General features: G+C 43.2%; 1 protein-coding gene across 1 annotated transcript in view; it reads right to left on the minus strand.

The window, feature by feature from the left end:
- The window catches only part of endou (endonuclease, polyU-specific), a 65,788-nt gene that overhangs the window by 40,423 nt on the left and 3,282 nt on the right, over positions 1 to 22,083 (minus strand). Inside the window, exons 2-4 of the mRNA XM_043676426.1 lie at positions 11,994 to 12,113; positions 4,564 to 4,723; positions 1,550 to 1,752 (exon numbers count right to left, since the gene is read on the minus strand). Of these exons, the coding sequence (XP_043532361.1) occupies positions 1,550 to 1,752; positions 4,564 to 4,723; positions 11,994 to 12,113 (483 nt within the window). The remainder of the gene's footprint in view (positions 1 to 1,549; positions 1,753 to 4,563; positions 4,724 to 11,993; positions 12,114 to 22,083) is intronic.

Consider the following 22,083-nt stretch of genomic DNA (forward strand, 5'->3'; position numbering starts at 1 on the left):
ACCAGAACTGTACGTGATGCTCCAAGTATGGCTGCACCAGAGTTTTGTACAGCTGCAGCATAATCTCATGGTTCTGAAAATCCCTCTACCAATAAAACCTAACACACCGTATGCCTTCTTAACAACCCTATCAACCTGGGTGGAAAGTTTCAAGGATCTATGTACATGGACACCGAGATCTCTCTGCTCATCCACACTACCAGGAATCTTACCATTAGCCCAGTATTCTGCATTCCTGTTACTCCTTCCAAAATGAATCACCTCACACTTTTCCACATTAACTTCCATTTGCCAGCTCTCAGCCCAGCTCGGCAGCTTATCTATGTCTCTCTGTAAGCTACAACATTCTTTGTCACTATCCACAACTCTACCATCCTTAGTGTCATCCACAAATTTACTAACCCATCCTTCTATGCGCTCATCTAGGTCATTTATATAAATGACAAACAACATTGGACCCGAAACAAATCCTTGCGGGACCCCACTAATAACTGAACTCCAGGATGAACATTTCCCATCAACCACCACCCTCTGTCTTCTTTCAGCTAGCCAATTTCTGATCCAAACCGCTAAATCACTCTCAATCCTATGCCTCTGTATTTTGTTCAATAGCCTACTGTGGGGAAACTTAACAAACACCTTACTGAAATCCATATACACCACATCAACTGCTTTACCCTCATCCATCTGTTTGGACACCTTCTCAAAGAACTCAATAACGTTTGTGAGGCAAGACGTACCCTTTACAAAACCATGTTGACAATCCCTAATCAACTTATTCCTCTCTAGATGATAATAAATCCTATCTCTTATAACCCTTTCCAACACTTTATCCACAAGGTTTACAGGTCTATAATTTCCAGGGCTGTCTCTACTCCTCTTCTTGAACAAAAAGACTGCTGTCGAGAACAAGGATGCTTCTACGCGGTTTTGATACGGGCACGTTTTGCATATTAGGTGACCGAGACCCCCACTACACTACCGAAATTAGCCCCTGATATTGCAGGTAACAGGTAGAACAGAAGACCATGAACTTTAATGGGAGATGGGTACAAGTTGCAAACATCGAGGGATTGAGGGAATTGGAGCAGGTTATTGATCTTCTTCTCATAATGCTGGGCATTCCTCCAGAGATGGCACTGAGCTGGGTGGTAACCTCAGCCCAGACCGACGGGTTCTGATGCCACTGTCTATCCTAGGTGTCTTCCTGCTTGCACAACAGGACCCTGCTATCCCCCTGTCTGTCACGTCCAAGTCAAATGTCAGGAACTGTGCAGGGCAACTCTGGAGTGACAGTGCTTATCCGACTGAACATTGGGTTTTTAGAAATAACTGTGGATGCAAAAGATCTGGTCTTTCATTGGGTTATGAACTGTTCTGGGAATGGCATGTGGCAAGATGGGGCTAGAACTAGAAACGTGGGAAGTCATATGGATGGGAAAGATAATTAATGGTACATGAGCAATAAGGCAAGATACCTCACTTGGCCTCATGGAGATAAAGCATTAAAGCTTGCACTTAGCCAAAAAAGATAAGATTCAGCACTTACTCTTTGACCGGAAGACCTGGTACAGCTTGTTCATGATGGAACTCTTCATAATCTCTGTGATGAACATGTCTTGTTCTGCCAGCTGCTCCACTGTGAACTTCTCTGCAATGCCAGTCATTCGGTTGTAGTTGTTTAATAGAGCGATGAATTTAGCAAAAGTTGGCCTTGAGAACAGAACTTCTTCATTCACATAAGCAAAAAGCCTAAATGTGAAATTCAGAATGCGGTTTGTGAGAATTTGCTGTGTGCTGTATTAGATGGTCTTGTTATTTTTCTGTATTGGATGCTTTATTATGCAGCAGTATGCTTATCCCTTGCACAGAGTTCTGTATCACAGAAGGAGGCCATTTGATCCACATTGTCTCTGGTAGGTTTGTGAGGGATAAATTCACCCAGTGGCATTCCTCCAATTTCTCCCTGTAGCCCTGCTCATTCTCTTTCAAAAGGCTTTGTCGACCCCGCCTTCATCACTCTCTGGCAGCACATCCCAGCTTCCAAACACACACTGCATGATTTATTTTTCTCTCTCATGTCTTGACTGATTTTTTAATGGGGCGTTTTCTCATGGGAAGGGTAATGTGACTAGACAATCTCCACTCCAACTTCCTTTAGAAACTGGAAGCATTATCTCTACCAGGTGACTTACTTATTCCACCACAGCCAGTATATAAGGCTGATCAATTTAAACTCTATTTATTCCCTCTACCTTTCCACCATGACTGGTATTTCATCAGTGTTCTCTTTCTTGTAAACTGTATGTGGAATGAATTGCCAGAGGAAGTGATAGATGCAGGTAGACTGTGAGAAAGTGAGGACTGTAGATGCTGGAGCTCAGAGTTGAGAGTGTAGTCCTGGAAAAGCACAGCAAGTCAGGCAGCATCCGAGGAGGAGGAGAATTGACATTTTGGGCTTATTGCTGATGAAGAGCTTATGCCCGAAACATCGATTCTCCTGCTCCTTGGATGCTGCCTGACCTGCTGTGCTTTTCCAGCACTACACTCTCAATGCAGTAGAGTTACAACATTTAAAAGATATTTATTTAGGTATTCAAATATGAAAGGTTTAGAGGAATGTGAACAAAATGTAGGTAAATGGGATTAGTTTAATTTGGGAAACCTAGTTGGTATGGGCAAGTTGGACTGAAGTAACTGTTTCCATGCTATATGACTCTATGACCAACAGTCATTGATTATTGTAGCCTTATCTTGCATCTGTATGCATATATGACCCTGTTTGTCTGTAACAGAACTCACCGCATGTCTTATTATTCTGTTGTTATCCAATTAGCAGCATGGTTTTGTGAAGGGCAGGTCGTGCCTCACAAACCTTATTGAATTCTTTGAGAAGGTGACTAAGGAGGTAGACAAGGGTAAAGCGGTAGATGTGGTGTATATGGATTTTAGTAAGGCGTTTGATAAGGTTTTTCGATGGTAGGCTATTGCAAAACAAACGGAGGTATGGCATTGAGGGTGAGTTGGAGGTTTGGATTAGGAATTGGCAGGCTGGAAGAAGACAAAGGGTTGTAGTTGATGGTAAAGGTTCATCTTGGAGTGCAGTTACTAGCGGTGTTCCGCAAGGATCTGTTTTGGGACCATTGCTGTTTGTCATTTTTATAAATTACCTGGAGGAGGGACTAGAAGGTTGGGTAAGCAAGTTTGCGGATGATATGAAAGTTGGTGGAGTTGTTGACAGTGAGGAAGGATGTGTCAGGTTACAGCGGGATATAGATAAGTTGCAGAGCTGGGCAGAAAGGTGGCAAATGGAATTCAATGTAGCTAAGTGTGAGGTGATTCACTTTGGTAAGAGTAACAAAAAGATGGGGTACTGGGCTAATGGTCGGATACTTGGTAGTGTGGATGAGCAGAGGGATCTTGGTGTCCATGTACATAGATCTCTGAAAGTTGTCACCCAGGTAAATAGTGTGGTGAAGAAGGCATATGGCGTACTGGCTTTTATTGGTAGACGAATTGAATTCCGGAGCCCTGAGGTCATGTTGCAGTTGTATATAAGTCTGGTGCGGCCGCATCTGGAGTATTGTGTGCAGTTTTGGTCACCATACTATAGGAAGGATGTGGAGGCACTGGAACTGGTGCAGAGGAGGTTTACCAGGATGTTGCCTGGTATGGTAGGAAGATCGTTTGAGGAAAGGCTGAGGCACTTGGGGCTGTTTTCGTTGGAGAAAAAAAGGTTTAGGGGTGACTTAATAGAGGTGTACAAGATGATTAGGGGTTTAGATAGGGTTGACCATGAGAACCTTTTTCCACGTATGGAGTCAGCTATTACAAGGGGGCATAGCTTTAAATTAAGGGGTGGTAGGTATAGGACAGATGTTAGGGGTAGATTCTTTATTCAGCGAGTCGTGAGTTCATGGAATGCCCTGCCAGTAGCAGTGGTAGACTCTCCCTCTTTCTAGGCATTTAAACGGGCATTAGATAGGCATATGGAGGATAGTGAGCTAGTGTAGGTTAGGTGGGCTTGGATCGGCACAACATCGAGGGCCAAACTGCGCTGTATTCTTCTATGTTCTATGTTCTATTAGAGTTAAGTTATTCCAATTTCTTCTTTCTTTGATTGTGTTTTAACTATAGTGCATGAATAAAGTGTGTTTTGCTTAATGCTGGGTATTCTAACCAGTTAAATTGCAACTGCCTTACACTCTTCTTTAAAATAAGAAAAAGTTACGGTCTGGGCTATTTTCTTAATATATTTGAGGGGCTTTGGTCTGGCCCATAACTGAAATAAGATGTGAAAAGATGGAATGAGAAATTTAAATTTGAGACATTGCCAAGGAATCAATGTAATCAACATACACAGGGGGCATGTGAACCAGTGGGGAAGAGAGGGTTATGGAAAGGCAGGCAGACAGATGGAATCAGTTTAGAAAGGCATCAAGGTCAGCACCGAACTGATAGATCAAAGAGTCTGTACTTGTGCTGTAATGCTCTATGTTCTATGATGGGTAATAAAACTAGATACAGATTATTGATGATCTCAAGTTGCTCAAATGTACCTACCGCTGTTGGGCATAATCAATCTTAGTCCCAGTTTGCGATTTGGAAACAGAGTGTTGAAGATTAAGACGTATCTCATTCTTTGTTGCTTTGTTGGTGTCCAGAGAATAAATCTGCTCAGAAACTACGAGAATTTCCTCATCGGTAAAACCGACTTCACTTCCTGCAAGTTAATAAAATTTACATCAGCAACACCAGGAATTCTTCATGATTTGCAAACCCAGTCAGTATGAAGAAAAGAGGGAATAAACTAGAGAACGCAAAAATGTGTGGCAATAGAGATTGAGTGAAACTCAAACAGGAAGGGGGCATATGTGGAGATGTGTGGATCTCCATGTCATCTCTGTGACATGGAGATCAAATGCAAAGTCAGAAATTTGGTTCATGTGAGAATTCAAAACAGATGGAGAAGAGATGCTCTTTTTAACTACCTTTTCTTGCCTCCAAATATGACAAGACTCATTCCTTTGTTTCCAGGCCAGGATAATGTGACATTCTACTATTTTATCTATGTAAGTTATTAACTATTTAACCTATTAACCAGCAGGCTAATACTGCTGTGCTGTGACTACAGTATGTCAAAATCTGTGGGATGCATTGCAGTCCCAAACAACCATAATTGCAACAAGTGACTGAAGATTGTGCAACTTTGATTCAGAGTTGCAAGGCTACAGTCCAAGTTGCAGACATAACAGAGCACTGGGGAATGGGGGCAATCATCTGATGAAAAGGAAAAAATAAAAGTCATGAGGATAAAGTAGCCAAAAATATAAAACCAAATTGTAAGAATATTTACAAAGACATAAGAAGTTGCATAAAAGAAATTAATTAGTTGGAACAGAGACATGAGAAATTATCACTGGAAATAAGGAAATCACCAAAGACATAACAAACATTTTGCGTCTTTCTTCACAGTGGAAAACAAAAGTTGCACAATGAAACAAAGGGCAATAAAAAAGGTAAAAAGAGTTTGAAAATTATGATAATTCATTTGAGCCAAAACGTACTGAAGAAATTTAAGGGTCTAAAATCCAATAAATCCCTATTATCTAGATCCGAGGATTTTAAAAGAGAGAGCTGCAAGTTCACAATATTCCTTAAGTTCAGGAATGGTCCCACCATATAGGAATTCATATATTTTCAATAAAGGAGAGAGATGGAAAATAAAGGCTACAGACCAGTTAGCCAAACTTCATTCTTTGGGAAAATGATCAAAACTACAATCAAGTCTTAACAATAGACTGAGAAATATATAGTATGTTTAGAAAAACCATCTCTACCAAGCCACTCTTGGCCATGACAGTGCAATTCCTACCCAGAATATATTCTATGCCTTTGCCACTCTCATGCTTATTTGTGATCCAAATGAGTAATATATTGGCACGATTAGAGGATTGGCTAACTGACAGAAGACAAAGAGTTTGGATGTGGGTGGGGGATCTTTGTCATTCAGCAAATGAAGCCACAGGGACCACAATTATTTATGAAAAATGAATATATTATAGCCAAGGTTGTGAATGTTATAAAAATAGGTAGGAAGGGAAGAGGTGAGAATAACACAGAGTCTGAAGAGGGGGACATAGACAGGTTAGGGTGAGTGGACAAAAATCTGGTAAATGGAATAAAATACATGAAAATGTGAGGTTATGCACTTTGGTAAGAAGAATAAAGGGGGAAGTGATGGCCTAGTGGCATTGTTGCAGGACTAATAAATCAGAGAGGTCAGGCAGCATCCAAGGAACAGGAGAATCGACGTATCGGGCATAAGCCCTTCTTCAGGAAAGAAGGGTTTATGCCCGAAACGTTGATTCTCCTGTTCCTTGGATGCTGCCTGACCTGCTGCGCTTTTCCAGCAACACACTTTCAGCTGATCTCCACCATCTGCAGCCCTCACTTTCTCTCTAATAAATCAGAGACCCAGGTCTGGGGGGGACCCAGGGGGTGTGAGTTTGAATCTCATCATGGTGCATCAATAAAAGTCTGGAGTTAGAAGTCTAATCAGGTCTAGTAAAAAATGAGCAAGGAAACCTCCTATTGACTCCCATGTACTACCACCACACACACTCTCACTGCCCCACCACACATTGAGAAATACCATCATGCTGTGTGGTACTTTTATTGTGCTCAATGGAATAGACATTAAACAGATCCAGCATCCACGAAGTATGGTGGACCATCAACAGCAGCCAAACTGTACTCCAACATAATCTACAACCGCACAGCCTAGTATAACTTCCACTCTACTATCTCCATCAGGGGATGACAAATAACACAAAGAGCAACTGATCATCAGAGCTAAGGAGTTGTGCAACCAATTGATCACATCTAAGCTCTGAACAGCTAGTTGTGAATGAAGGTGCTCAATTGAACAACTCACTGGAAGAGGAGACTCCACAAACATCCCTATTGTTAACAAAGGGGGAGCCCAACATATTAGTGCAAAGGCATTCGCAAAGGTCTTCAGCCAAATGTGCCGAGTGAATGATTCCAGATGCCAGTCTTTAGCCAATTTGAGTAATTCCCAGAGATGATAATGGCTAATTGCCTCGACAATTTTCTGGCTATCGTACTGAACACATGCAGTCCAGAACATGCTATGCTGAAAATGTGTTGCTGGAAAAGCGCAGCAGGTCAGGCAGCATCCAAGGAACAGGAGAATCGACGTTTCGGGCATAAGCCCTTCTTCAGGACATGCTATGCCCCTAGCAAACCTGTTCCAGTACCACACATATCTTGTATGCAGAATGCACAGAATCCCAATTAATTATTGTTCCACCAATCTACTATTAATCATCAGTAAAGTGACAGAAGTAGACAAAGAACAGTCCTACTTTCAGCAATGACCTACTCGCTGATGCTCAACTTGGGATCTACCTGGGCCACTCATAGAGCCTTGGTCTAAACATAGAAAAAGGAGCTAAATTTTAGAGGTGAGGTGAGATGAGAATGACTTCCCTTGACATCAAGTCCACACTCGATTGAGTACAGCATCAAGGAGTTCGAGCAAAACTGCAGTCAGTGAAAATTGGGAGAAAACTCCCCATTGGCTGGAGTCAGAGCTGGCACAAAGGAAGATGGTTTAGGTTGTTGGAAGTTAGTCATCTCAGCTTCGGGACACCTCTGCTGGAGTAGCACAACCATTGTCAGCTACTTCATCAATGACTTTCTGTCCATCATAATATCAGAAGTGGGATGCTCATTAATGACTGCAAAATCCTCAATACTATTGTGTTATAACACAGCAAGACCCAGAAAATCCAGCTTGAGCTGGAAAATGGCAAGTAACTTTCACACCACACAAACGGCAAGGAATTACCATCTCAAACAGTAGAGAGTCTTAACTCTCTCTCTTTAGCATTCAATAGCATTACCAGCAGCAGCACGGTGGCTCAGTGGTTAGCCCTGCTGCTTCACAGTGCCAAAGACCCATGTTCAATTCTAGACTCGGGTGACTGTGTGGAGTTTGCAAGCTCTCCCTGTGTCTATGTGGGTTTCCTCTGGGTGCTCTGGTTTCCTCCTACAGTCCAAAGATGTAGGAGGAATTGGCCAAGCTAAATTGCTCTAGTGTCCTGGGATGTGTGGATTAGCTGTGGGAAATGCAGGGTTAGATGGACAAGGTAATGGGGTAAGTCTGGGTGAGATGTTCTTGAGAGGGTCGGTGGGGACTTGTTGGGCCAAGTGTTCTATTCTATAAGAATCCCCTCTATCAACATAAATACTGCAGCGACAAAAGCAGTTCAGAGGCTAGGAATCATGAAGCAAGTAACTCACCTCCTGACCACCCCCCCAAACCACACACCCCCACCCAACCCCCCCCCCCCCCATCCCTCCCGCACCCAATGCCTCTCCACCATCTACAAGGCACAGGTTAGGAATTTGATGGATAAATGCCTGGATGAGTCCAGTTCTAAAAATAATCAAGAAACTTGGCACAAACTAGGTCAAAATAATCCACTTGACAAACACCACACTAACAAAATACACGCACACCCAATAGTCGCGTTGTGTTCTATCTACACGATGCGTCTCCAAAGACAGCAAATTCCAAGCCATGAATACAATCACTTTGAAGGACAAAGACAGTAGATCACTACCATTTTCACTTCCACTCAAGCCGCTTACCATCCTGACGTAGAAACATATTATTTTTCCTTTCCTCACACTGGGTAAAAACGCTCGAGCTCCTGCCCTACTGGTGAACCCCTTCCCTAATGGTCAAACCCGTCCCCTCCAAACTAGTTTAATTCCTCCTGCCAGTATGTTAGACCCCTCCGTTCTTCTTATACTTCTACTCTTCACAAAAGATTAAGTCATAAATGATGTCGAATGTAGTATACTGGCATGGAGTAATGACTAATAATTGGCTAATGGGCAGGAAACAGTAAGTGGGGATAAAGGATTCTTTTTCATGTTGGCAGTCTTTAAACCAAGGTGTTCCATGGGGTTGATTGCTGCAACTGCAATGATTTTCATTATATATTAATTACTTGGAGGATAGAAGCGAATGTGCTATAGTTAAATTTGTGGATGATACAAAATGGATAGAAATGCAGGTTGCAAGTGGGATACAAACAGTTTACAGGGAGATATTGATATGTTAGGTAAGTGGACAAAAAGTTGGCAAATAGAGTTTATAGAATGTGGGCAAATGTGAAGTTGTTTGCTTTGGAAACTAATTCAAAAGATCCCTGTAGTTCCCAGACAGGGAGGTGAAGAAAGTATACAGAATGCTTACCTTCATTAGCCTGACTGTAGAATATAGGACCAAGGAAGACTTCTTAGAACTTTATAAAACTTTGGTTAGGGCACAGATGGAATGCTATTTATAGTTTAGGTCGCCACGCTATCGGAAGGACTTGATTGCACTGGGGAGGCTGCAGAGAGATTCACTGGAATGTTGCCTGGGATGAGAAGTTGGTTGTGAGGAAAGATTGGATAGGCTGGGTTTGTGTTCCTTGGAGCAGAGGAGAATGAGGGGGGAATCTGATTGAGGTGGACAAAATCATGAGAGGTGAGAATATTTTGCACATGGCAGATGTGTCTAAGACCCATACAGCACACATTTAAAGTGAAGAATAAGTGGTTTAGAGGAGATCGAAAGGAAACCGTCTTCTTCCCCCACCCAGATTGTGGTAGAAATATGGAATGTACTGCCCGAGATGGTAGAGGTAGCAGGTAATCTTGGAAAGTTCAGAAAATATTTGGATGAGCAACTAAAATGCCATAGCACAGTAGGTTATAGACCAAGTACAGGTAAATGGGACAGGCATACTATGGTGTTGGTCAGTCAACATAGACATGATGGACCAAAGGGTATGACTTTGTAACAGTGCATTGCTTAAGTGGAAAAACAACTGCAGAAAGCTGCAACACAAAGCAACTTGAAGGTACTTCTGCATGAAACACAGAAAGCTAGCACACAGGGGCAGTGGGTAATCGGGAAGGCTAATGGAATGTTGGCTCTTATTTCAAGGGGGTTTGAGTATAACAGTTAGGAAAAATTACTCTAATTGTATTAGGTGCTGGTGAGACCACAGCAATAAGCAGTTTTGGTCTATTTATTCAAGAAAAGATATTTCATTTACGGTTCACCATGATGATTCCTGGTATGGAAGGATTGTCTTAGGAGCAAATGCTAAGCAGATCAGGGTCATAATCGTTGGAATTTAGAAGAATGGAAGGTGATTTTGTTGAAACTTTTAGGATTCTTAAGGCACTTGACAGGGTAAATGCTGTTTTCCCTTCAGGGGAGAATCTTGGATCAGAGGGCATAATCTCAAAATAAAAGGGGCATGAATTTAAAACTGAGATGAGGAGAAGTTTTTTTCTTGGAGGCTTAAGAGTCTTTGGAACTCCTTGCCTCAGAAAGTTGTGGGAATAGGGTCCTTGTGTATATTTATGTCTGGGGAAGACAGATTCTTAATCAATTAGGGAATCAAGTGTTAGTGAAAATCTTCTTAATGAAGCTCAGGGTAGTGTATGCTATATTAACTGCTCTCAGGTTATCCTGCACCTTCAAGGAATTATGCGCATGTACACCTAGATCCCGCTTCTATAACCCCCTTTAGAATTGCACTCTTTACATTATATTGTCTCTCTGCATTGTTCCGATCTAAATGAATCATTTCACAGTTCTCTGCATTGAACCGCATCTGCTACTTGTCTGCTATTCCACCAACCTATCTTTTTGAGGTTCTATATACTTCACAGTTCACAATGCTTCAGAGTTTTGGGAAAAAGACAGAGGGAAGTTTGAGGGAAACAGACAGGTGGGGGGGGGGGGGGGGTCAGGTAGGGAGAGTCAGAGTGAGAGAGAGATCGAGAGAGAGAGAGAGGAAAAGAGATACGCGAACACAATTAGTACAGTTCACTCTTACCCCCACACTAAGAAGAGTAGTCCTGGCAGCAATTGTGATATTGGCTGCACTTTGTATTGCAGTGACAGGGGTTGTTGGGATTATAAGCTTCACTGCACCTTCCCCTGCTGCAGTGAGTAAAAACAGCAGGTTCAGTTGAGTCATGACCTCTGCAGACTTGTAAACTTTCTCACATTTGGGAGACTGACTGCTCAAGACAGAACACTGCAAACATTTGCAGGTACTTAATATAAGTGCAATTAGGCAGCTTTTAAACATCGTACTGGATACAGGGATGTTAGAATGTGAGAAAACACCTGGTTAAAGAGGTCACAATAGGGAGAGAAAATAACAAACAGAAAGTGCAGAAGTAACTCAGCATACTTGGCAGCATCTCTGGAGAGAGAAACAGAGTTATTGTTTAAAGTCCAATAACTCTTCTTGGAAACCAAACAGATCTGGAAGATAAACAATGTTAGAGAAAGCAGACTTTAAACATTCAACCAGAGAGAGAGAGAAAGGAAGAAATAGTGAGGAGAATGGGAGAAATAGCAAGAGTGAAAGTGAAACAGAGAAAAAAGGGAGCCCAGACTGGTGGGCTGAAGGATTTGTTCCTGTGCTGTACTGTTCCATGTCCAAAAGAAAGATAGTGCCTCTGATAAGGCATGGATGAGAGAGACACCAAGATTAAAAAAAAGTCTGCTAATGCAATCAGTGTAGAATACCTAGAAAGATAGAGACTGGAACAGCAGGACAATGAGAGGGAGCGTGAATGCAGTCAGAGAGACTAAAAGAGAGACAGTGAATAGCAAATTTACTAGCATGGGAGTAGAAAGAGAGAGAGCAAGACAGAAACAAATCCAGAGAGAGAGAGAGAGTAAATTTTTTGTGGTCTTATTAATAAAAGGACTGAAGTCAAGAATTTAGCTCAGGATCAAATAGGAAATTGCTAAGTTAAATTCAGCCTGAGATAGTGACCAGGGAGAGAAATGTCATCACTGTTGCTCTTCACTGTTTTTGTACTTGAGAAGCTGAACATCCTGCTAGCTTTTCGAATGTCATTAGTTCTTTACTTACCATTACACAAGTTGTAATCGGTGCAACAGTCTCCATGGCGCACACATGCGCTATTGCATTGACAGTTATAATTATGGTTTACATGATCCCCGCAGCGACCAACACATGAATCCTTGTTTCCTGTGAACAAGCGTAGAAATTAATGGAATGACTAAATCTGCCTTGTATGTCTGGTCTTCGGGTTGAAATGTTCTATCATAGAACATAGAAGAATACAGCGCAGTACAGGCCCTTTGGCCCTCGATGTTGCGCCGATCCAAGCCCATATCAGTTTCCATCAGAAACTGATGGAGGGGACAGAAAGCTCATAAAGAGAGGGAGGAGTGCTGGGGAGGTTGGGAGGACGTGAGAGTTGGGCAGGGACACTAAGAAGATCAGTATATATACAGGAGCACCAGGAACATACTATTTTGATTTTAATCTTTTGCTTATAAGATGTGCATGTCATGAGCTAGGTTAGCTTTTATTGTCCATTCCCAGTTGCCTTGAGAAGGTGCTGGTGGTGAGTTGCCATTTTGATCTGTTATCCATATGGTGTAGTGAGGAAGTTTGACTGAGTAACAGTGAAGGAACAGTGATATATTTCCTTGCAAGAATGGTGTGTTGCATGGAGGGGAATTTGCAGACGTGATGTTCCCATGGTGCTCTGTTATCCTTGTCCTTGATGGTAGAAGCCACAAGTTTGGAAGGCACTGTTAAAGGGCCTTTGGTGAGTTGCTATAGTGCCTCTTGTAGATAATACACACTGTTGCCAATATGTATATGCATTGATGCAAGTATTGTTGAATGAAATGGATGGAGTTCCAAAAATATAGACTATTTTGTGTGCCCCAATCTCACTCAGTCATTTTTATTCATTGTTAATTCAAAATCAGTTCAATCTATGACAAAATTAATCGTAACTGGTTTGAAGCAGTAACCTTTCATAAATACACAATCATAATGATATAGAAAAAACTGGAATCAGCAATAAGTCATGGAGTTATACAGCATGCAAAATGACGCCTCAGCTCAACTCATCCATGCTAACCAGCTTTCCTAGTCCCATTTTTCTGCATTTAGCCCATAGTCCTCTAAACCTTCCTAATTCACGTACCTGTCCAAACATCTTTCAAATATTGCAATTCCACCTGCCTCTACCACTTCTTCTGTCAGCTCACACCATTGTGAAAAAAATGCCCCTCAGCTCCCTTTTGAATCTTTCTCCTCTTACCTTAAACACGAGATCTGCAGTTTTGGACTCCCCTACTCTGGGGAAATAAACCTTGGCTATTCACACTATCTACATCCCTCATGATTTTATAAGCTTCTAAAAGGTCACCCTTCAATCTCCAGGGAAAAAAGTCACAGCACATCCAGCCTCTCCGATAGCTCAAACCTTCCAAACTTAGTTACACCTTTGTAAGTTTAATGACATCTTTCTTAAGCAAAGTTAATGGTATTCTAGACAGTACAGATGATGGCAGCAAATTTAAAAGTATAATGATAGCTGAAATGAATGGACACAATTGTGGCAGATAGAGTTCAATGTAAGCAAGTGTGAGGTTATCCATTTTGGATCCAAAATGGGATCAGGGTATTTTCAAGATAATATGAAGTTAAATACATTGGATATTCAGAGACTAGGTAGTTCAGATAGATAGATCTTTAAAATGGCATGAACATGTGCAGAAAATAATCAGGAAAACTATTGGAACATTGGCTTGTATGTTTTCATAGTACTGGAGTATAAGGATGCAGGAGTTATGTGCAGTCATGAAAAAACAATGGCTGGACCCCACTTGGGGTACTTTGAGTAGATCTGGAAACCACACCTCAAGGAGGATTTATTGATCTTGGAGGTTATACAACATAGTTTTAAAAAACTGATACCTGGACTTCAAGGGTTAAGTTATGAGGAGAGATTGTGCAAGTAGGCACGTTTTCTCTAGAATTTAGAAGTTAAGGGCAACCTGATCCAAGTCTTCAAGATGTTAACAGCACGGTGGCTCAGTAGTCACTACTGCTGCCTCATAGCACCAGGGACTTCAATTCCAGCCTAGGGCAACTGTCTGTTTGGAATTTGCACATTCTTCTGTGTGGGTTTCCTACCAAAGTCCAAAAATGTGGAGGTTAGGTCGATTGGCCATGTCAAATTGTCCATGGTATCCAATGATATTCAGACCAGGTAGATTAGCGAGGGAAAATGCAAGGTTATAAGGATAGGGCAAGGGGGTGGATCTGGGTGGGATGCTCTTCAGTGGGTCAGTGTTGACTTGATAGGCCAAATGGCCTGCATTAAAACTGTAGGGATTCTATGAGTAATAATTGGAATGAGTAACAAAGGTGGCTCAGTGGTTAGTACTGCTGCCTCATAGTGCCAGGGACTTGGGTTTGATTCCACCCTCAGGTCTTTGTGGAGTTTGCACATTTGCCCTGTGACTGTGTGGGTTTCCTCTGGGTGTTGTGGTTTCCTACCCCAGTCCAAAGATGTGCAGTTTAGGTGACTTGGCCATGCTAAATCTCCTACGATGTTCATGGATATTTAGGCTAGGTGCGTTAGTCAGGGGAATCGTATGGCAGGGAAATGGGTCTGAGTCTTTGGAGGGTCAGTGTGGACCTGTTGGGCCTAATGGCCTGTTTCCAGACTGCAGGGATTTTATGATTATATGAAAGCATGGTGGATGTTTGAAACTCTGTTTCACAAATGGCAGTGAAAACTGGATCATTTGATAATTTTAAATCTGAGATAGGCAGATTTTGTTAAGCATTGGTATTAAGAGATATCAGATGAATGTAGGTCATAGGGATGCACAGCATATCTTTGCAGCATCCTTGAACACGGGTGAAGTCCCAGAGGACTGGAGAATTGTTAATTTTGTCCCCTTGTTTAAGAAGGGTGGCAGGGATAATCCAGGTAAGACTGGTAAGCCTGACGTTAGTGGTAAGGAAGCTGCTGGAGAAGATACTGAGGGATAGGATCTATTCCCATTTGGAAGAAAATGGGCTTATCAGTGAAAGGAAACATTGTTTTGTGCAGGAAAGGTCATGTCTTACGAAATTAAGAGAATTATTTGAGTAAGTGACAATGTTGATTGATGAGGGAGGGGATGCAGATGTCATATGCAGGAACTTCAGTAAAGCATTTGATAAGGTCCAGGGTGTACTAGCTAGATGGATGAAGAACTAGCTGGGCAACAAGATACAGAGAGTAGTAGTGGAAGGGAGTTTCTCAAAATGGAGAACTGCTGGGATCACTGTTATTTGTGATATACATAAATGATTTAGAGGAAGATAGAGGTGGTCTGATTAGCAAGTTTGCAGATGATACTAAGATTGGTGGAGTAGCAGATAGTGAAGGGGACTGTCAGACAATGCAGCAGAATATAGATAGATTGGAGAGTTGGGTGGAGAAATGGCAGATGGAGTTCAATCCGGGCAAATGCAAGATGATGCATTTTGGAAGATCCAATTCAAGAGTGAACTATACAGTAAATGGAAAAGTCTTGGGGAAATTTGATGCACAGAGAGATCTGGGTGTTCAGGTCCATTATTCCCTGAAGGGGGGCACACAGGTTAATAGATGGTCAAGAAGGCATAAGGCATGCTTTCCTTCATTGGGCAGGGTATTGAGTACAAGAGTTGGCAGGTCATGTTACAGTTGTATAAAACTTTGGTTCTGCCACATTTGGAAAACTGCGCATAGTTGTGGTCGCTGCATTACCAGAAGGATGTGGATGTTTTGGAGAGGGTGCAGAGGAGGTTCACTAGGATGTTTCTAGGTATGGAGGGCACTAGCTATGAAGAGACTTTGAGTAGATTACAATTACTTTCATTAGACCTGACTGAGGTCTACAAAATCATAAGAGGTATAGATAGGATAGCAAAAGACATTTTCCTAGAGTGGGGCACTCAATTACTGCGGGTCATGAGTTCAAGGTGAGAGGGGAGAAGTTTAGGGGAGATATGCATGGAAAGTTCTTTATGCAGAGGGTAGAGCGTGCCTGGAATGCATTGTCAGTAGAGGTGTTAGGTGCAGGAACGATAGCATAATTTAAGATGTATCTAGACAGATCTTTAGAAAATAGGCGACAGGTTTAGATAGAGGATTTGGATCGGCGCAGTTTGGAGGGCCGTTCTGTTCTGTAATTTTCTTTGTTCTTTTTTTGTTTTAGCATGGAAACAGACCTTTCAGTCCAACTCATCCACGCCAACCAGATTCCTAACCTAATCCCATCTTTTACCAGCACTTGGCCCCTATCCCTCTAAATGCTTACAATTCATATACTCATCCTGATGTCTTTTAAATGTTCTTGGACCAGCCTCCATCATTTCCACTGACAGTTCATTCTGTACACGCACCACCCTCTGTGTTAAAAAGTTATCCTTTAGGTCCCTTCTAAATTTTTCCCATCTCACCCTAAATCTATGCCCTCAAGTTCTGGACTTCCCCAGCCCAGGGAAGAGACTTTGTCTCTTTATCCTATCCATGATTTTATAAACCTCTCTAAGATCACCCCTCACCCTCCGACATTCCAGGGAAAACAGCCCCAGCCTAATGAGCCTAACAGCCAATGAGGGCTGTTTTCCAGGGAAAACAGCTCTCATTGTAGCTCGGATCCTCCAACCCTGGCAGCATTCTTGTAAATCTTTCCTGACCCATTTCAAATTTCACACCATCGTTCTGATAGGAGGGAGACCAGAACTGCACGCAATATTCCAAAAAGTGGCCTAATCAATGTCTGTGCAGCTGCAACATGACCTCTATATAGAGTTAGCGTGTTTTTCCAGTGCCACATTTTTCAACTCTGGTCTCCAGCCTCTGCAGTTCTCACTTTCTCCTAGTCCACAGGTCAACCATGATCTCATTGACTGGTATAGATTAGAAGTAGATTAGAATACCTATAGTGTGGAAACAGGCCGTTCAGCCCAACAAGTCCACACCGACCCTCCGAAGAGAAACCCACACAGACCTATTTCCTTCTGACTAAAGCTCCTAACACAATGGCCAATTTAGAATGGCCAATTCACCTGACCTGCACATCTTTGGACTATGGGAGGAAACTGGAGCACCCAGAGGAAACCCACGCAGACACGGGGAGAATGTGCAAACTCCACACAGGCAGTCAACCAAGGCTGAAATCGAACCTGGGAGCCTGGTGCTGTGAGGCAGCAGTGCTAATCACTGAGCCACTGTGCCACCCGTATACAAGCTCCAGGGGCTGAATGTTGTTCCTATGATGGCATCTAAATTTACTGTTTCTTCCCTAGAGCCTACACGAAATCACAGAATTAGAGAAATGTAGGGTGTTGCATTTTGGTAAGGCAAATCAGAACAGAACTTATGCAATTAATGGTATGGTCATAGAACACAACAGTACAGCACAGTACAGGCCTTCGGTCCTCGATATTGTGCTGGCCTTCTATCCTACTCTAAGATCAGATGAACCTCCAAGCTCTGGAGACTGTTGCCGGAGAAAGAGACCTTGGGGTGCAAGTTCATAGCTCCTTAAAGGTAGAATCGCAGGTGGACAGAATAATGAAGAAGGGTTAAGAGTGTGATGCTGGAAATGCACAGCTGGTCAGGCAGCATCCTGATGAAGAACTTATGCTCGAAACATCGAATCTCCTGCTCCTTGGATGCTGCATGGCCTGCTGTGCTTTTCCAGCACCACACTCTCAACTCTGATCTCCAGCATCTGCAGACTTCACTTTCTCCCAGAATAATGAAGGAGGCATTTGGTACATGGCCCTTTACTGGTCGGTAGCTTGAGTATAGGAATTGGGATGCCATGTTGCAACTGTACAGAACATTGGATAGGCCATTTTTGGAATACTGCATTCAATTTTGGTCTCTCTGCTACAGGAAAGATGTTAAAGACCAAAAATCTGCAGGTGCTGGAATCCAAAGTAGACAAGCAGGATGCTGGAAGAACACAGCAAGCCGGGCAGCATCAGGAAGTGGAGAAATCGATTTTTCAGTACAATCCTTCTTTGGGTAATTTTTTAATATCAAATATTTAACAGAAAAACCATTTGTTGAGCTTGTGGATTCTGTGTTGGATATATAAGAGTTGAGGTCCTCCACAAGTTTGGGAAAGAGAGGCCTTGAGATGGGGAAGAGATGAGGAGATAGAATGGAGGTGCTGATACATAGCAGAGAGGGTTGAATGGAGAATCTGGAGGGACAATTGTTTGTGGAGATTAACTCAGTGAGTCAATTTCTCACTGCCAACCCAGTGAATCCCTTACTCACTGCCACACTGTGACCTCTTTAGCCTTTCAGCCCTTTGACTACACCATGAAACAAACTTGCTATTACAGTCATGTGACCTTCTTGAGCTGCTGACTTTGCAACCATCTCATCCTCCACGGCTTACAAGTACATTTTAAACCACAAAATGTGGACCTACCCTTGATGCTGCGTACTTACAATAGCCTCAATGCCTCTACAAACAATTCTCCCTCCAGATTCTCCACTCAACCCTCTCTGCAGTGTGCCAGCACCTCCATTCCCTCTCCTCATCCCCCAGCTCAAGGCCTCTCTTTCCCAAACTTGTAGAGGCCCTCTACGTCTTCTATATAAAATGCAGAATCCACAAACCTAGCAAATGTTTTTTTTTGTTTTGTATCTGACATTAAAAAAATCACCTGAAGCTCCTGAGGCGACCTGGTTTGCTGTGTTCTTCCGGCCTCCTGCTTATCTACAGGAAAGATACTGTTAAACTTGAGAGTGCAGAAAAGATTTACAAGGATGTCCCTGGGATTGGAGGGTTTGAGCAAATAGGGACACACTAAATGGACTGGGGCTATTTTCCCATGAGGATTGGAGGCTGAGGGGAGACCTCACAAAGGTTTATAAAAGCATGATGGGCATTGATATGATGAATATCCCAGGGTAGGGGAGTGCAAAACTAGACACCATAGGTTTAAAGTGAGAGGGAAAAGATATAACAGGTCCTAAGGGGCAATTATTGCACACAGAGGGTGGTATGTGTATGTAACGAGCTGCCAGAGGAATCATAGAATCCCTACAGTATGGAAATAGGCCATCAGGCCCAACAAGTCCACACTGACCCTCTGAATAGTAACCCAGACCCATTCCCCTACTTTTACCCCTGACTAATGCACCTAACCTACATACCCTCAACTCTATGGGCAATTTAACACGGCCAATTCACCTAACCTGCACATCTTTGGATTGTTGGAGGAAACCAGAGCACCTGCAGGAAACCCACATTGACACATGGAGAACGTGTAAGCTCCACACAGACATCTGAGGTGGGAATTGAAACTGGGTCCTTGGTGCTGTGAGGCAGCAGTGCTAACCACTGAGCCATCATTCCACCCAGGAACTAGTGGTGGCAGGTACAGTTATAAGATGGAGAGGAATTTGTTAAGTGTGTACAAGAAAATTTTCTGATTCAATATGTGGATGTACCTACTAGAGAAGGTACAAAACTTGACCTACTCTTGGGAAATAAGGCAAGGCAGGTGGCTGAGGTATCAGTGGGGGAGCACTTTGGGGCCAGTGACCATAATTCTATTAGATTTAAAATAGTGATGGTAAAGGAAGACTAGATCTAAAAGTTGAATTTTAAATTGTAGAAATGCCAATTTTGATGGTATTAGGCCATAACTTTCAAAAGCTGATTGGAGGCAGAAGTTCGCAGGTAAAGGGACAGCTGGAAAATGGGAAGCCGTCAGAAATGAAATAACGAGAATCCAGAAAAAGTATATTCCTGTTACGGTGAAAGGAAAGGCTGGTAGGTATAGGAAATGCTGGATGACTAAAGAAATTGAGGGTTTGGTTAAGAAAAAGAAGGAAGCATATGTCAGGTATAGATCGAGTGAATCCTTAGAAGAGTATAAAGGCAGTAGGAGTATACTTAATAGGAAAATCAGGAGGGCAAAAAGGGGACAGGAGATAGCTTTGGCAAATAGAATTAAGGAGATTCCAAAGGGATTTTACAAACACATTAAGAACAAAAAGGTATCTAGGGAGTGAATAGGGCCCCTCAAAGATCAGCAAGGTGGCCTTTGTGTGGAGCCGCAGAAAATGGGGGAGATACTAAACGATAATTTTGCATCAGTATTTACTGTGGAAAAGGATATGGAAGATATAGACTGTAGGGAAATAGATGGTGACATCTTGAAAAATGTCCATATTACAGAGGAGGAAGTGCTGAATGTCTTGAAATGCATAAAGGTGGATAATTCCCCAAGACCTGATCAGGTGTACCCTAGAACTCTGTGGGAAGCTAGGGAAGTGATTTCCGGGCCTCTTGCTGAGATATTTGTCTCATCGATAGTCACAGGTGAGGTGCTGGAAAACTGGAGGTTGGCTAACGTGGTGCCACTGTTTAAGAACGGTGGTGAGGTCAAACCTGGGAACTTTCAATCAGTGAGCCTGACATCAGTGGTGGGCAAGTTGTTGGAAGGAATCCTGAGGGACAGGATGTACATGTATTTGGAAAGGCAAGGACTGATTTGGTATAGTCAACATGGCTTTGTGCATGGGAAATCATGTCTCACAAACTTGGTTGAGTTTTTTGAGGAAGTGACAAAGAGGATTGATGAGGACAGAGCGGCAGATGTGATCTATATGGATTTCAGTAAAGCGTTCGACAAGGTTCCCCATGGGACACTGGTTAGCAAGGTTAGATCTCATGGAATACAGGGGAAACTGGCTCAAAGGTACAAGACAGAGGGTGGTGGTGGAGGGTTGTTTTTCAGACTGGAGGCCTGTGACCAGTGGAGTGCCACAAGGATCGGTGCTGGGTCCTCTACTTTTCATTATTTACATAAATGATTTGAATGCGAGCACAAGAGGTACAGTAGTAAGTTTGCAGATGACACCAAAATTGGAGGTGTAGTGGGCAGCGAAGAGGGTTAAAATCTTCTAGGAGAAAGTGAGGACTGCAGATGCTGGAGATCGGAGCTGAAAATGTGTTGCTGGAAAAGCGCAGCAGGTCAGGCAGCATCCAAGGAGCAGGAGAATCGACATTTTGGGCATGAGCCCTTCTTCAGGAATGAGGCAAGTGTGTCAAGCAGGCTAAGATAAAAGGTAAGGAGGAGGGACTTGGGGGAGGGGCGTTGGAAATGCAATAGGTGGAAGGAGGTTAGCGAGTCTGTTTGAGAACGTGGCTGAAGAGCTTCTGGGCAGAGGAGATGACCTGAGGTGTGCAGTGAGAGAGGGACTCACTGAATTCCTTGTAGACGGAGGAAGAGAGCTTCTTCAAGGAAGGCATCCTTGCAAGAGGATTCGCTGTAGGTTAAAATCTTCTAGGAGAAAGTGAGGACTGCAGATGCTGGAGATCAGAGCTGAAAATGTGTTGCTGGAAAAGCGCAGAAGGTCAGGCAGCATCCAAGGAACAGGAGAATCAACTGTATCGGCGCTGCCTTGTGCTCCGACGAGGAGGTTGAACAGTTCATCCACTTTGCCAATACCTTCCATCCCAACCTCAAATTTACCTTGACTGTCTCAGACTCCTCCCTCCCCTTCCTAGACCTCTCCATTTCTATCTCGGGCGACCGAATCAACACGGACATTTACTATAAACCTACTGACTCCCACAGCTACCTAGACTACACCTCCTCCCACCCTGTTCCCTGTAAATACGCCATCCCATATTCCCAATTCCTTCGTCTCTGCCACATCTTGCTCCCAGGAGGACCAGTTCCAATACCGTACAACCCAGATGGCCTCCTTTTTCAAAGACCGCAATTTCCCCCCAGACGTGATCAACGATGCTCTCCACCGCATTTCCTCCACTTCACGCTCCTCTGCCCTTGAGCCCCGCCCCTCTAATCGCCACCAGGACAGAACCCCACTGGTCCTCACCTACCACCCCACCAACATCGTATCATCCGTCGTCATTTCCGCCACATCCAAATGGACCCCACCACCAGGGATATACTTCCCTCCCCTCCCCTATCAGCGTTCTGAAAAGACCACTCCCTCCATGACTCCCTTGTCAGGTCCACACCCCCCCACCAACCCAACCTCCACTCCTGGCACCTTCCCCTGCAACCGCAAGAAATGCAAAACTTGCGCCCACACCTCCCCCCTCACTTCCCTCCAAGGCCCCAAGGGATCCTTCCATATCCA

This window comes from Chiloscyllium plagiosum, chromosome 35 (assembly GCF_004010195.1).
Source record: "Chiloscyllium plagiosum isolate BGI_BamShark_2017 chromosome 35, ASM401019v2, whole genome shotgun sequence".
NCBI classification, from domain to species: Eukaryota; Metazoa; Chordata; class Chondrichthyes; order Orectolobiformes; family Hemiscylliidae; genus Chiloscyllium; species Chiloscyllium plagiosum.